Source organism: Salvia hispanica, chromosome 6, assembly GCF_023119035.1.
Source record: "Salvia hispanica cultivar TCC Black 2014 chromosome 6, UniMelb_Shisp_WGS_1.0, whole genome shotgun sequence".
In the NCBI taxonomy this organism is placed as follows: domain Eukaryota; kingdom Viridiplantae; phylum Streptophyta; class Magnoliopsida; order Lamiales; family Lamiaceae; genus Salvia; species Salvia hispanica.
This window is the reverse complement of record NC_062970.1, coordinates 27,140,610-27,154,537: the sequence shown is the minus strand read 5'-3', so window position 1 is coordinate 27,154,537 and position 13,928 is coordinate 27,140,610. Positions and strand designations below refer to the sequence as shown.

Below are 13,928 nucleotides of genomic sequence, written 5' to 3'. Positions count from 1 at the left end.
AATATATTGCATAATACTAATATCTTCTATGTACTCATTATCTTTTGGTGGCATTGACAAATATAATCATACAACACTTTATTAGTATTGATCTATGTAAATAATTGAAATATTTGCACGAAACAAAAGTGTTACCATAATTTTATTATTTTTTTAATGCATATAAATGTATTAATCCTTATATAGTAGCTTAATATGAAAATAAAAATCAAATTATGCCTATATTATTAAGTATGTACAAAAATTATGAATAAGAGCCAAAAAAATAATGGTAATTTCTATATTTAAAGATTATGCAATATTCCATTAAAAAATAAAATTGAAGGTAGAATAAAAATGGTAGAATTGGATCAGATCTTCAAAGATCTTGATATAAGAGATCGCATACAACAAACAGTTTCAAGTTTCAACAAAGCCAAATATGCAGAAAAAAACTTATCAAGCAAGTTCAATTGGATTGAATTTTTTTGGTGATCAAATAGTGAAAGGGAGGGTTGCAATAGGTTCCATTGAGAAAAGAATCAGCCATGAGCTTGTACACAGCCTCGGTGAAGTGAGCTCCATCCCAGTTGATGTACTTTGCAGGTTGATCGCACGAGGCGGCGGCGGAGGAGGAGCCGCACGTGTTGAAGACGTCGAAGTTGTAGGCGCCGCCGCCATAGCCGCAGCAGGCCTTGTACCGCTCTTCGAATCCGTGTTTTGCTGCATTCTTCAGTAGCGCGAGGTGCGCGTTGTAGTAGTCTGCGTAGAGGATGACTGACTCAGGGTTCTGTTTCCTCAAGGTGCTTAGTTGGCCTTGGAGGGCCGCGTTGTGCGTGGATGCGTGGCGGTTCGCGCTGGCGACGCAGCCCGCGGCGTCTCTGTCGTCGGCGGAGGAGAGTGAGAAGGAATATGTTATGCACCCGATTGGTGGAAGTCCTTGCACTACTATGTACTTTGCTCCCTTCTTCATTATTTCCTGACAAAATATAAACAATTTTACTAATCTGAATTTACCGACCTCGGTAATTACACACATATTACTAATGAAAATTGTGTTACCAACGGAATTTACTATTGAATGCCCATAGGCCAAAGCTAAAAGAATTACGGACGTGTAAACTACCAATGCAAAATATTTCACACTACAAAAAAATTCGGATTACTGACAGATGGCAATCCCTCAGTAATTACAGACAGATTACCGATGGAAACTGTGTTACCCACGGAATGCCCATAGTCCAAAGCTAAAAACATTAATGACATATAAATTATCGACGAAAATTTTCCATCGGTAACACTGTTTATCAACGGAAAAATAGGAATTACCGACAGAAATTTCCCTCGGTAAAGTTGATGTTATTGGTAGTGTTACCTGTAAGAAGCCAATGACGCTATTTATGGAAAGAACTTGGATAGTTTTTCTAGAGAGAGAAGATCCAAGGATACTAGTGTAATCATTGGCTCCAATTTCGCCAACCCAAATCAAGGCATCACCTAGGGCAGCCTTGCACTCTCTAGGGGTAGTATGGGAATCCTTGCACCCTTCACTTTCCAAGATCTTGTTGAACCAAACAAGTTGAGTTTGGAGGGACTGAGGTACGAGGTTGAATGTGATGTTGTTCTTCAAGAAGAAGCCGTGCCTGATTGCGGTGGCACCGCCCACGGCAAAGTTGACGCCGTGAGAGCGGTCGGCCTTAGGGTTGCGATAGGGGGGCACGAAGGGCAGGGATTGGGCTTGGGCCACAAAGTCAAGGACGATGCGGCCGTCCGAGTATCTATTGGTGGGGTGGTGGAAGAAGGTGACTCCGTAAGGAGGATTTGAGACATGGTTGAAGGCTGTGGGGCCGGTGGAGGTCTTGGTGTTTCCGGTGTCAGTGTAGGAGTCGCCGAAGGCGTAGATTCTCTTGAAAGGGGAAGGGGAGGAGGATGCTTGGGAGTAGGATGAGAGGAGGATAAAAATAAGGGTGATGATGAGGCTCATTTGACATGTGAAATTTGTGAACAAGATTTTGGAAGTAGACATTTTTTGGGGGGAGAGGGACAGTTTGAGATGATGTATTATAGGAGTATCTTGATTTCTTATACTATTATATAAGGAAAGAAGAAATGTTAGCTGCATGTACAAATGCCACAAATTGCATGTTGAGTGTTTCATGAAAGAGGGACATTTAGAAAGTTGAAGGGAGTTGTGTAATTAAAGAAGTTCTAGGTCACGGTTGATGTGTGTGCATTGTGTATGTTTTTTCAATTTTTAACTTATCATACAGGGATCCCATGTCTATATTTCATTAATCAATAAGCATCGATTAGTTCATTTCTCATTTTCAGTTAATTGTTTGTTTGTGTCTATGTTTGTTTTGTTTGCTGTATCGCATTTTGAACACTACAAAAAAACTTGTCAATTTCTAGAGTATATTTCCACTACTAAATGCCTCGATTTCGTTACTAATACTACTATTACTAAGCAAATCGACACTATTGTACTAATATCGTTAGTTTAGTCACTGCCAAAATGTTTGTATCGGATTCAGTCCGCTGCTAAATATTGACATCGGAATACAATCAAAAACCGATTGAAATTTAGTAAGAAATCAAACCAACATACTCCCTCCGTCCCCGAATAAGAGTTACTAATTTCCATTTTGGTCCGTCCCCAATTAAGAGTAGCATTTCACTTTTACCATAAATGGTAAGTAGGTCCCACATTCTATTAACTCATTTCACTCACATTTTATTATAAAATCAATATAAAAAAGTGGGTCTCACATTCCACTAACTTTTTCAATCAACTTTTCTGTACATTTCTTAAAACTCGTGCCCGATCAAAGTGCTACTTCTAATGGGAGACGAAGGGAGTACTTTATTAGTAGTACTATATAGCGCCCGACCTAACTACACAATCAATAGACACTTGGAAAATCCAAATTAAACTTGTTACAACCCCTAAAAAAAGAAATTATGGTTATGAAATCAAAATTAATGTATAGCCACATATCAAATCAAATCTCTTTTTTTTTACCGGAAGCGTAGCTAGAATTTAAAGTAGATCTAAAATAATCATCTATGGAGTGAGTCATCATCATATATAGATCTCACAAGAAAGTGTCGAAGATAACTATGACCATATTAATTTTCTTTCGATTCTGTGAATAATTAGAATATGTAGCAGTATAATATATCGAAGAAACTATATATACAAGAAAAAAAAGTATTTGTACGAAATATATAGCCGAATAATCTCTAAATAAAATCCATTGATCTAAAAAATTATAGTACTATAAGTCGTGTGCAGAGAGTTTTGAAATTGTGCATCAATTTAACTAAACAAATAATGAGCGGACAAATTGAATTAGAAATGAACTGTCCCAGCTATACAATTGCATAAGAAGATAAGAGCACTGTGGGACTTGCATTTATTAGTTAGTGAAACCACTTCAACGGTTTACCCCTCTCTCTGTCTCTCGAATTTTATATGTGATCTTCCATCTCTTTTGGACATATAATTATAACTAATGTGTATCTAGAATGCTGCTACTCCGGCATTTCATTTTCTGCAAAATATCGTTTTAAAAAAAATAATAATAAATACTTAGAGTGGAGCGGGATGATTATTTAATTGAATTTAAACTAAAATGATAAATTGGGATTATGGTGGAGCAAATGAGCTGCAAAGACAAAGCTACTGAAGATACTTAAAGAATTGTATCAGAGCACATAACAAATCCACGAATTCTATGAGTTTAGCTATCCATGGACAAATTGCGTAAATCAAATAAGTAGAAAGATATGGTAAACAATAGACTCGCTTAACACAAATAAATATATAGATATGTAAAACAGTAGAATGCTCAAAGAGTCATACATCAAGTTTCGAGGTTCCTTATATAGATGGGAAGAGTTCCAGCTTAATTAAACCAAGACTTGTTTAGAATAAATAAGTCGAATGATATGGTAAAACAATAGATTTGTGTGTTTTATGACCTTGTGGAATGCTCCAAGAGATGAAAATCAAGTTTTGGGTCAGATCCGTGCTCCACGTCGTTCCAGTGTTTCGTTGGTTTCGCAGGTTGCGAATAAACATGTCCTAAGGTATTCTCTGGACTTGGGTGCATTCTAGTGGGTCATTGGATTAGTGGACGTGCGAAGTTAGCGGGTCACTAGCAAGTCTACGGACTCTCGGATGCATTCCAATGGGTCGCTAGGTTGGCAGGCGTGCGAAATCAGCGAGTCGCTGACTTGACTCGGCTACTCCAAAATGTCTCCATGCGAACCTAACAGATCGCTAGGTTGTACTTGTTCGTTGTTTAAACTCTAACTCTGCACCTTGTATTCAAAAACCAATTTTTACCTCATTTGCTATAAAAACTCACAGAATGGTCAAATTACCAATTTATAGGATGGTAGTACATAAATATTAACCTTACATGCAATAAGCTATCAATTCATACCAATTATAATCCTAAAAATATGCAAAATCTGTGCGGATCAGATGTTGTCAAGAACATCTAAAACTCAATGTTGATTCGCATTTGAATCAATATATATCATTACCCACATCATTTTTCCTTCCAAAATATCATTTTGTTAAGAAACATCATTCATAAAAAACAAAACACAAATTTTCAGTTCGATATAATATATCGTCACTGTTGAATTCCAACATCATTTTTCTTTCATTACAATATGATTTTATTAAGAAACATAGTATTATAAATCACAGAAAAATAATACTATCAATTTTTAGCTTTTCATATAATATCATGCAACGGATTTTGTTTGGATTCTCATAAAATAATGTTTTTTTAAATAAATAATTGAAATTAATAAAGTTATGTCAAATTTTAAAATTTAAGTTAAGTTTCACTACTACCACCACTACTACTACAGATGAGATTTCAGTATCCATAAAACAAATTGCTTGATTGAAGAAATACTTGAGTAAGTTTGTTGAGAAAACCCAGGCTCTAGGGGGGAATTGGAAGCATATGTATTTAAACTAATAAATTACACTAGTATTACTCCCTCTGTCTCATGTTACTTGAGTCATTTCTTTTTTGCACTCGTTTTAGAAAAATAATAATAAATAGTTAAAGTGGAGAGAAAGAAAAGTAAGAGAGAGAATAATGTAGAGAAGAGTCTTAACTATAGTATTCTCTTTTTTACTTTATTTTTTCTCCACTTTAACTGTTTATTATTATTTTTTTAAAACGAGTGCGAAAAAGAAGTGACTCAAGTAACGTGAGACGGAGGGAGTATTATTTTTTTAAATTGATTGTTACTTATATACAATTATAAAAAAAGTAAAAATGATTTATTAAAGAACTATTTTTCGATTATTATTATAATGACATGATTAGTAGTGCACTACAAAAAAAAGGCTATTTACCGAGCACCCACTACAAGAAAAAAGAGGTCTAAGGACGCTTTTTTGGTTAATTAAGGACACTTTTTTGTGTTATTAAATATATCACCGATGCTTTAAAAAGTGTCCTTATTGTGAGCGTGCAAAAACTAATTAAGGACGCTTATAGCTAGCGTCGGTGAATTAATTTTTGGGACGCTTTTGACATGCATCAAAAAGCAGGAATTAGTGACGGAATACCCGTCAGTAAATCTATATATCCGCAGTAACTGATTAATGACAGATTTCTGATGGATTAGCTCAGATGTAAAAAACTACTTAGTTACTAAACCTCAAATTTTATTATAACGAAATATTCCGTCACTAATATTAATCCATTTTGTAAAAATTTATTACTGACGAAAATCCGTCACTAATATTTATCCATTTTCGAAAAAAAATCTCAAATTTTATTTACTAATTTATAAATTTATTGATTAACAATTAAGAAACATTCACTGATACAATATTTGATTAGTTGAAACACTCTTCTCCCTCGCGATAAGTAAATTACAACTTCATTAAGAGTAAATCGAGATTGGAAGGACATTATGCACCTTCTTTGCTTGATAAAATCTCTACCAACTCTCTCCATACTTCCAATTATCATTGAGCAAAGCTTGTGCATAGATCTGAAAATCTGATATTCATGTATCAAACAACTCCTACTTAGTTATATTACACTATAACATTAACCAAAACAGAGTACCTCGCTGACTTCATCTTCAGAATTCATGTATCAGAATTCCTTGTGCTGTAAATTAAGCGAAACTTAAAAATGTAAATTAAGAATGTAAACTGAGCCATGACATATAATTCATTAGGAATGTGAATTAAAAAACCTTCAGGAAAGAATGCTATAGAACAATAAAGAAAGGGCAGACTTATTTAGAAAGAGAGATAATAACATGGTATTGGAGATTACCTTTCATGTGAAATTATAAAATATTCAGAGGAAACCGGAACAATATTTCCTTGTTTTGAAGATCATGCATACTGCAAGGTGATCATACCATTTCAAATCAAAGACTAGAATACAAATATGATTATGATAGTCAAACCAATTTCGTATTTGCATACAACCACAAAGAATGGAATTGCTTATACTACTAGAGTCACATTAGTTTCTACGATTCAATTTGTTGCAAATTAGGAAATGAATCTTACCGAGTACAACAAATATCATACCTTTGCTAGTTTTTATAAGTCATGAGTTTCAATCATTCCTGCTTCTCGGTTCCTTAGGATGCAGGCTCCACTAAACCCTATTAATACATTCTTAGTCAGGCTTTAAAGATTCCCCTTTTCTTTTCATTTTCTCAAAATTCCATGGACGAGGTCATAACTTCCCTGAATTCTGCATTACCTTGAAAAGAACCAACAGCAAGAATCAACTGCATAATAAAGAGACCATGCACTGTACATATATTAAGAACATTGCAAATTGTTAATTTGTATACTTGGAGACATCTTCCAAGTACCTACATATTTCTGGGCAGCCATAAAAGCGGTAAAAGTTACCTCAATTTACACAAACACAATCAAAAGTACCTACAGAAAAGACTGATGGTTAGAAGCTTAGAAGCATGAAAGTGAAGGTACAAATCATGAAAGTGAAGGTGCAAAATATTAGAGTCATGAAAGTGAAGGTGCAAAAGTTTCCTTTACTATAACACCAGTATTAGGGAGCATGAATTTCATGAATTGCCTAGCATCATCACATATCTGGAGGAAAGGAATAAACTTTTGTATCAGATTCTTATAAAACAACTACAATTAAAACGCTACACAGTTCCTACAAGATATAATGCTGACTCAAATCCAAAAATCAATCCTTATTCTCTTGAGTCACAATAGCAGCCCTTATACTGTTATTCTTAACACTCAATATCAAGGCAGAAAGTGGATCAGTGTTGAACACTCCTCCTCCACATTTTCATCTGCAAAACTTGTCCAAGGTAAACCAAAAAAGTTACCAACTGCCAAAAAAGTTTTAAAAAAATTAAAAAAAAAACAGCTGAAACCATGTCATAAAGGATTGCAACTTACGAGAGCATCTTCTTCCATTGGAAGACTGTAAAAGAAAATAAATTACAAAAGTATTAAAAAATAGTTGCAACAAAAAATTCGATGATCTAGAAAGCTTTTCAATTAGACATTATAGTTAATTTATTGAAACTAAACATCGAGATAAAATTGGATATTTTCAACTGCCACTAAAATTTTTTAAAATGTAGGACAAATCCTGAGAGGATTCAAATTCATGAACAAAGCTCCAAATTACAGGATGCAGCCGGATTAGAACTCTAACAACAATTCAACAAATTATTCTAAAAATCAATATGTGCAAAAAGGAAATCGAAACAAACAGAGAAAATCCCCTACGGAAATCCTAAATCAACCAAGTTAGCATATATCATACAAAAAGTTTGACTAGTATTTCAAATTAGTACATTCTGTTAAAAAACCACTACCACCGTTACTTTTATCTTGTTTTTTATGCTGTTCTTTCCAAAATTATTTCTTACAGATATTATTTCTTCAAATAATACCTCGTGCATTGTCATATAGGCATCTTATCACACAACAAATATGCAAATAATTGCAGTTAATCTATATAAATAATTTTCAATGAGTTTTTCATCCTCCCTAAGTGAACGCATGCACAAACAATTCCACCCTATCTTTGATAACGTATATAAGCCATATATTATACTATATATTTCAGTGAATGATTCATCTCCTTCTAGCTGAACCATGTAATTTTTTCTATTTCCTTTATCCTATTCTTAATTGGTTTTAGCCTCTTTTTTTTCACAGACAAACACACATAGATTCAATCTCTTTCTCCAAAAGAAATAGTAAAATAAAAATGAATGTGTTGTTGCAACTATAGTAGCTAGTTTTTGGATGACTTGCAACACCGAAATGACCTTCTTCCACCCCAATTTCGTTATGCAAACTCCTCATAAAGATACTTATATGTATAAATCATATTTTTAGATGATAATTTTAGAATGAATAAGATGAAAAATAAGATAAAGAAATCGTATTAATGGTTTTTAACGGAATGTACTAATTTTAAGTACTAATTAAACTTTATGTATGACATACGATAACTTAAATCTTTTTGTGTTAATTTGAAACATTGATGAAACATTTTGTATTAATGATATAATTACCACACAATTTTATCATTTTATGCCCGTTCGATTTATTTTAAAATAAGGCCATTTTTTAGCAAAAATTACTCATTTATATTTTTAAAATAAGACCTTTATTGATTTAAAGGCATATGTGCCGCATGCTCAAACCATGACCTGGAACCAGTGGCAGATCTAGGGGGAAGGAGGGGGCGGCCGCCCCCTCCGCGCGACTATTTTCCCCTTATCGGGACATAAAATTACCATGTTCGCCCCTTCCGTTTGCCTACAGCATCGCCCGGAACAACGAAAAAAATAGTCATATCCGCACTAAATCAAGCTACTACTATATATTCCGCCCCCTCCGTTTTCGGATCCTAGATCCGCCACTGCCCGGAACGCTCAAGAGCTAAAGCACAACGTTGTGGCTTGAGCACACTAGTGTTACACGTTGTTGTGTGTTTGACCATGTTTGGCGGGTCATTCGTTATGTCATTCATATTTTGCGTCACACGACATTATAAAAAAATGTTTTAAAAAATAAAGTATTATAAAATAAATACCAATTTGCCTAATGGATACTAAATAAACCAACAACAATTCCCTTTCTCTTCTTTTAATATTTTTCTTCTATAAATACAATTCCATTACTCCAATATGATCGATTTCGATATGATCTAGCTGGAAAATTTTGGGCACGTTTCGATCCTCTTGATTATGTTATTTGTTAGTATTTCAATTATAATTATTTAATTCAATATACCTTTTTTTAGTTATTTTAATGAAATTAGTAATTTTCATTTATTCGTAAATCAATCGAAGTGTATTATAAAAGCCATGTGAAGTAGCTTAGGGGTGTGAGACTGAGTAATACTCATAAGAAGTAAGTGCTCAACTTCTTAGCATTCATCGTTGTAACTTGTGAATGCCCTTACATTATTCACTTTTAGTGATATTCTCTAATACTGCTCCTAATTACTAACACTACATTTAGAGATGAGATTCATTCTCCTCTCGTAATCATTCAACAACTTTTATTAAAACTTGTACTATTCCATTAGTTGTTTAAAACCTTAGGCTCCAGGGAGCCAGATCTCTTAACTTGCAATGTTTTTTTGGCCTTTCACTTCCATGATATTATGATTATTGGCTTCATGGTAATGATGTTTCAAGTGCCCTTCCCGTGCGTATATAAGGTATGAAGATGTCATAGAGAGCACACGATTACAAAGCATTTCTCTCTCCTCTCTCATTTGTTACATTGTATCATCTTAGCTTGTGTTTTATGAACGTTGTATTGTTCTAAATTGGATATCAAATTCATTGGAATATATAAGTTTGAGATATTTCTACTCGATAGGAGGAAACATTTAATCTTTGGAAACGACAAGCCAAATTGTGAGCACTGGTCGAGGCATACCTTGTTTTTGTAGAGAGATGGTTACCTTGACTTTTAACTCAAATACAATAGTTTGTTTCTTTTTACTTGTAACCTTTTTTAATTACTGTTCGTTTACGTCTCTACTTTTGTCCTGTAACTGCAATGCAGATTCAAACACAAATTGAATAAACGAAATCTAAGAGCAGAAAACACAACGCACAAAGGATTACGTGGTTCGGCTGTAAAGCCTACATCCACGGAGAAGATGAGCCCTCTTTATTCACTGACTCTGAAGATGGAATTTACATAGGAAGAATACAATCAATTCACACTCAAATTATCACAATTTCTCAAGAACTCTCTATTCTCGGATGATCTTGAAGAACACGATAATCTCACAGAGTGTGTAAAATCAACTCTAATCTGATTAACTAACTCAAGGAGTTAAATCAGAGATGTATATATACTCTCCATAGCTTACGGTTTCAGCCCAAACTGATCAAGTGAGCTGATTCTTCTTCAACACCTTAAACCCCCTTTCTCTTCCTTATTTGCAAACCCGTCCCTCAACTTAGTAAGTTGTTCAGTTGCTCCCAACACTCCCAACATGTCCAGTTGACAACAAGGGTATGCCTGTGTATAGCAACAATATATCTAATTCTAACAAATATCACAATAGTAGATATTGTACTCGTGCTAAAATAAAATCATGTCAACAGTAGTTGAAGAAGCCGTGGATTATATTTTGAGCAAAGAAACATTACAATCTTTGCATTAGTTAACCTTTGTTTGGGAGTACTCAAATCTATTAATATTTAGAAATTCAAGTCCATAGACTCATTCATTGGCCGGCCAGCCTTATGTTTCTACTCAATATACTCACTGAAGGCAGATCACAAATAATCAACTGAACTAGAACTTGATCACTTGTTTGGGTTGGCTTCCTAGCTTTCCAAGGGCCTTGTCCAGAGCAGTAGGAAATTGATCGAAAGGTGTCAGCTCCAAGCTGTCGCGCCACACAGGTCACAGTGTAAGTACGCGTTTTCACAAATAAAAGAACTAGACAGGGTTCCAATAACAAATAGCTCGAAAAATGCAGTAGTTAGTTGAGGTGACTTTTAGAAGAGAAGGAAATGGTGATGTAAGAGACAAAATAACGTATAATCATACTCGTATTTCAGTTCACCGCTGCGGGTCAGGCTTAGAAGGTAATCTATCATCTCCCTGCACTCTTTTGATTTATCAGAACCCATCCATTTCTGTAACCAGAATCCTGTCAAGGATAAATCCTGTAAAAAATGGTTAAAATGTCGTTATTATGTGCACAATGAAAGGTTAAGTTGCATCTTAAAGTAAGTCGTGGCATAAGTAGATATCACATGATGATCCATCAAATAGATACGTAATTTGCTCCATAAGAGGTGAACCACATCAGATAAGTGTAGGGAGTATATTAAAGCTACACTTACAATCTTGGATATGTACCTTAAAAATCAAAGATCCTGTGGAGACGGTTATTGGTTTCTTAGACATTCCTCCGTATGTGACCATTATTCCACCTTGTCTAGAAACAAGAATACTCGCTTTGAAAAAAAGAAAATATGACAACAAACAATTCTCTGGTAAAGCACAAGAAAGTCTCACTTCAGGGATTTAAGGACCAGGGAAGCAGAATTTCCACCAACACAGTTAAATCCTAATGCGGGTTCTGGTATATCAGCCTAGGAAGAGTAAAATGCAAACTCATTACTCCAGGAAAGAGTGAGAAATGATTAAACGCAAAATCAATGATGTCAAGTAAAAACCAAATATGATAACAATAATAAATCTCAAACTATGTAGGCACACCATTCATTCAAACAGTATAGTAGTTTGCCAATAAGACCAGAAGGCTCCAACAACCAAACTGGTGCCCAAAGAACAAGCATGAAAATTGAATCTAAAACAAAATTCATTGTATTAACATATAGAGTTTAAAAGTAATACCAGAAGATCTTTGACATTTCTAACTGCCAGCTGATCCTCAGTGAACACTTCACTAGCACCAAGTTTTTTTAGTTTCTCTTTTACTTCATCAGATCCTGGCCTGGTATTGCAGATTTCATAACGTCAGATAACAAAAAACTTTTATTCTTGATGCAAGTTCACTTGGGATATTTGGTACTGCATCGAAAAAGTCCACTGACGTTTAAAACTCTCCATTTAGGTGTTAAGCAAACTACTAGGTGGCAGGCATAGGCAGTATATGCCTTGAATAGTAATTAGTGAGGATACCAACACGAAATGGCAGATTTCCAATGTAAAAGATTCAGGACAAAAGAACAATTGAGCAACAGCTCCCATACTATGCTAGCATATGAAATTTAGGCAGCAATACCCTGCTGCATGCAAACGAAGAAATGCTAATTCACACAAACAAATGCTCACCTGTCACGTATGATGTTAATAGACCGAATGCCTCGAAGTTGTGCAAGTTGAATGACACACTGCCCCACTATGCTTGTAGCCCCATTTTGAACAACAGAGTCCCCTATTCCAACCAAGAACATTAGGGAAAAGACGGAAAATATAATTAAAAAATTAAATTAATACATAAACATTCTCTAAATAGTAGATATATACGATAATCCAATATTTTATTGGCTTCAAGAGTTAAATTTGATCAATTAAATATTCACTTGTATCTATCAACCATATATGTAGTGTATCATGGGATACATAATCCAAAAAAATTAAGAGAACATTATTTATGTATCAGTACCTGGTTTCAGATCCACAAAGTCCTCAAGCATTCTCAGGGCAGTCAAAGGATTCACAGTTATAGTGGCAGCATACTCCATACGAGTGCGTTTATCGATCTTGTGCCAGACATTCTGCTTGTTGACAACAAACGTCTGCCATGTACCTGACCAGAAATAGCTGTCACGGATAATGTAGAGCACAGACACCAAACTTCAACTAGCATCTTACCAACCCAGACTTGAAATCCTCTTTCAATTGGTAGTAAACTAGCAATAGGTGGTTAAGGAAATACCTCTCACAATTACATGAATATAATCCCTATTTCCTTTTGAGTATTTCAACTATTCAACACACCACCAAAGAAGTAACACAGCGATCCAAGTGTCTAGTATCTCGTTTCTTGCATATGCAGATAAAAGGATAAAACCCTACCTAGAAACAATTCTTTCAAAAAATTTCAAAGGTGAAACTACCACATATTTGCAAATTGAGTAAACAATAGTTGTGCAATTTTGAGCTTATTTGATCGTCTAATCCTTTAGTTAATCAATCACATATACATATATTATCAATCTATCCATCGCTCAAAGTCTCTTGAAATGAGTAGCCGCTCACCTGAAAACGGCGGAGAAGGGATTACCCAGTCTCCTGGACGAAGTTCCTTCACCGCAGAACCGATAGAATGTACCTCTCCTACCCCTTCATATCCTCCTACAGCAGGAACAGCTGGCCTCACCGGATACACTCCTACTCAGAATCCAATTGCACAAACATTACACAATAAAATGAACTCCAATTACAGAAAAATAGGCAAACTGCATTCAAACGTATATAGAAATCAAACCGACAACTTCAAAATTGACCACAAGGAGAATAAATTCAGCTAACTACTAAAAACACTATACAAAAAATCGGTGCAGTACAGTACAATTCTCCAAAGCAGTAATCAGAATTAACAGAAATGAGAGGAGAGAACCTTGGATTCGATTGATATCGGAGGGGTTGATGGGGACGGCGAGCATCCTGACGCAGACATCTTCATCCTTCATCGGAACCGGCGGCAGTTCTCTGATTTTGCACACGGCGTCGGGATCGCCCTGCTCGTCATACACCACAGCCTTGGACGGTGGAGACGTGGCGGAGGAGAATGCTCGGATAACTCTATTAGAGAGGCGGAGTAGCCTCGATGGCAGCGGGGGCAACGATGCTCCGCCGTGGCGGTGGAAAGCAGCGCTCATGGTAAGTAGCCTCACAGTCGCCATTCCGTTTATCGTTTTCA

General features: G+C 35.3%; 2 protein-coding genes across 3 annotated transcripts; both read right to left on the bottom strand.

The window, feature by feature from the left end:
* Positions 1 to 448: 448 nt before the first annotated feature.
* On the bottom strand, positions 449 to 2,005 carry LOC125192475 (GDSL esterase/lipase At3g48460-like). Its single transcript, XM_048090061.1, has 2 exons — positions 1,355 to 2,005; positions 449 to 958 (listed from the first exon to the last, which is right to left on the bottom strand). The coding sequence occupies exons 1-2, from the start codon at positions 2,003 to 2,005 to the stop codon at positions 449 to 451; spliced, it is 1,161 nt and encodes a 386-aa protein (XP_047946018.1).
* Positions 2,006 to 10,133: 8,128 nt separating this feature from the next.
* LOC125192481 (enoyl-[acyl-carrier-protein] reductase, mitochondrial) lies at positions 10,134 to 13,928 on the bottom strand. 2 transcript variants are annotated; one of them, XM_048090069.1, is made up of 10 exons: positions 13,626 to 13,928; positions 13,265 to 13,396; positions 12,669 to 12,812; positions 12,335 to 12,437; positions 11,894 to 11,993; positions 11,552 to 11,628; positions 11,393 to 11,471; positions 11,078 to 11,196; positions 10,791 to 10,913; positions 10,134 to 10,540 (listed from the first exon to the last, which is right to left on the bottom strand). In XM_048090069.1, the coding sequence occupies exons 1-9, from the start codon at positions 13,909 to 13,911 to the stop codon at positions 10,820 to 10,822; spliced, it is 1,134 nt and encodes a 377-aa protein (XP_047946026.1). In that variant the 5' UTR covers positions 13,912 to 13,928; the 3' UTR covers positions 10,134 to 10,540; positions 10,791 to 10,819. The 2 variants fall into 2 exon arrangements, with proteins under 2 accessions (XP_047946026.1, XP_047946025.1); XM_048090068.1 differs by lacking the exon at positions 10,134 to 10,540 and having other exon boundaries at positions 10,630 to 10,913.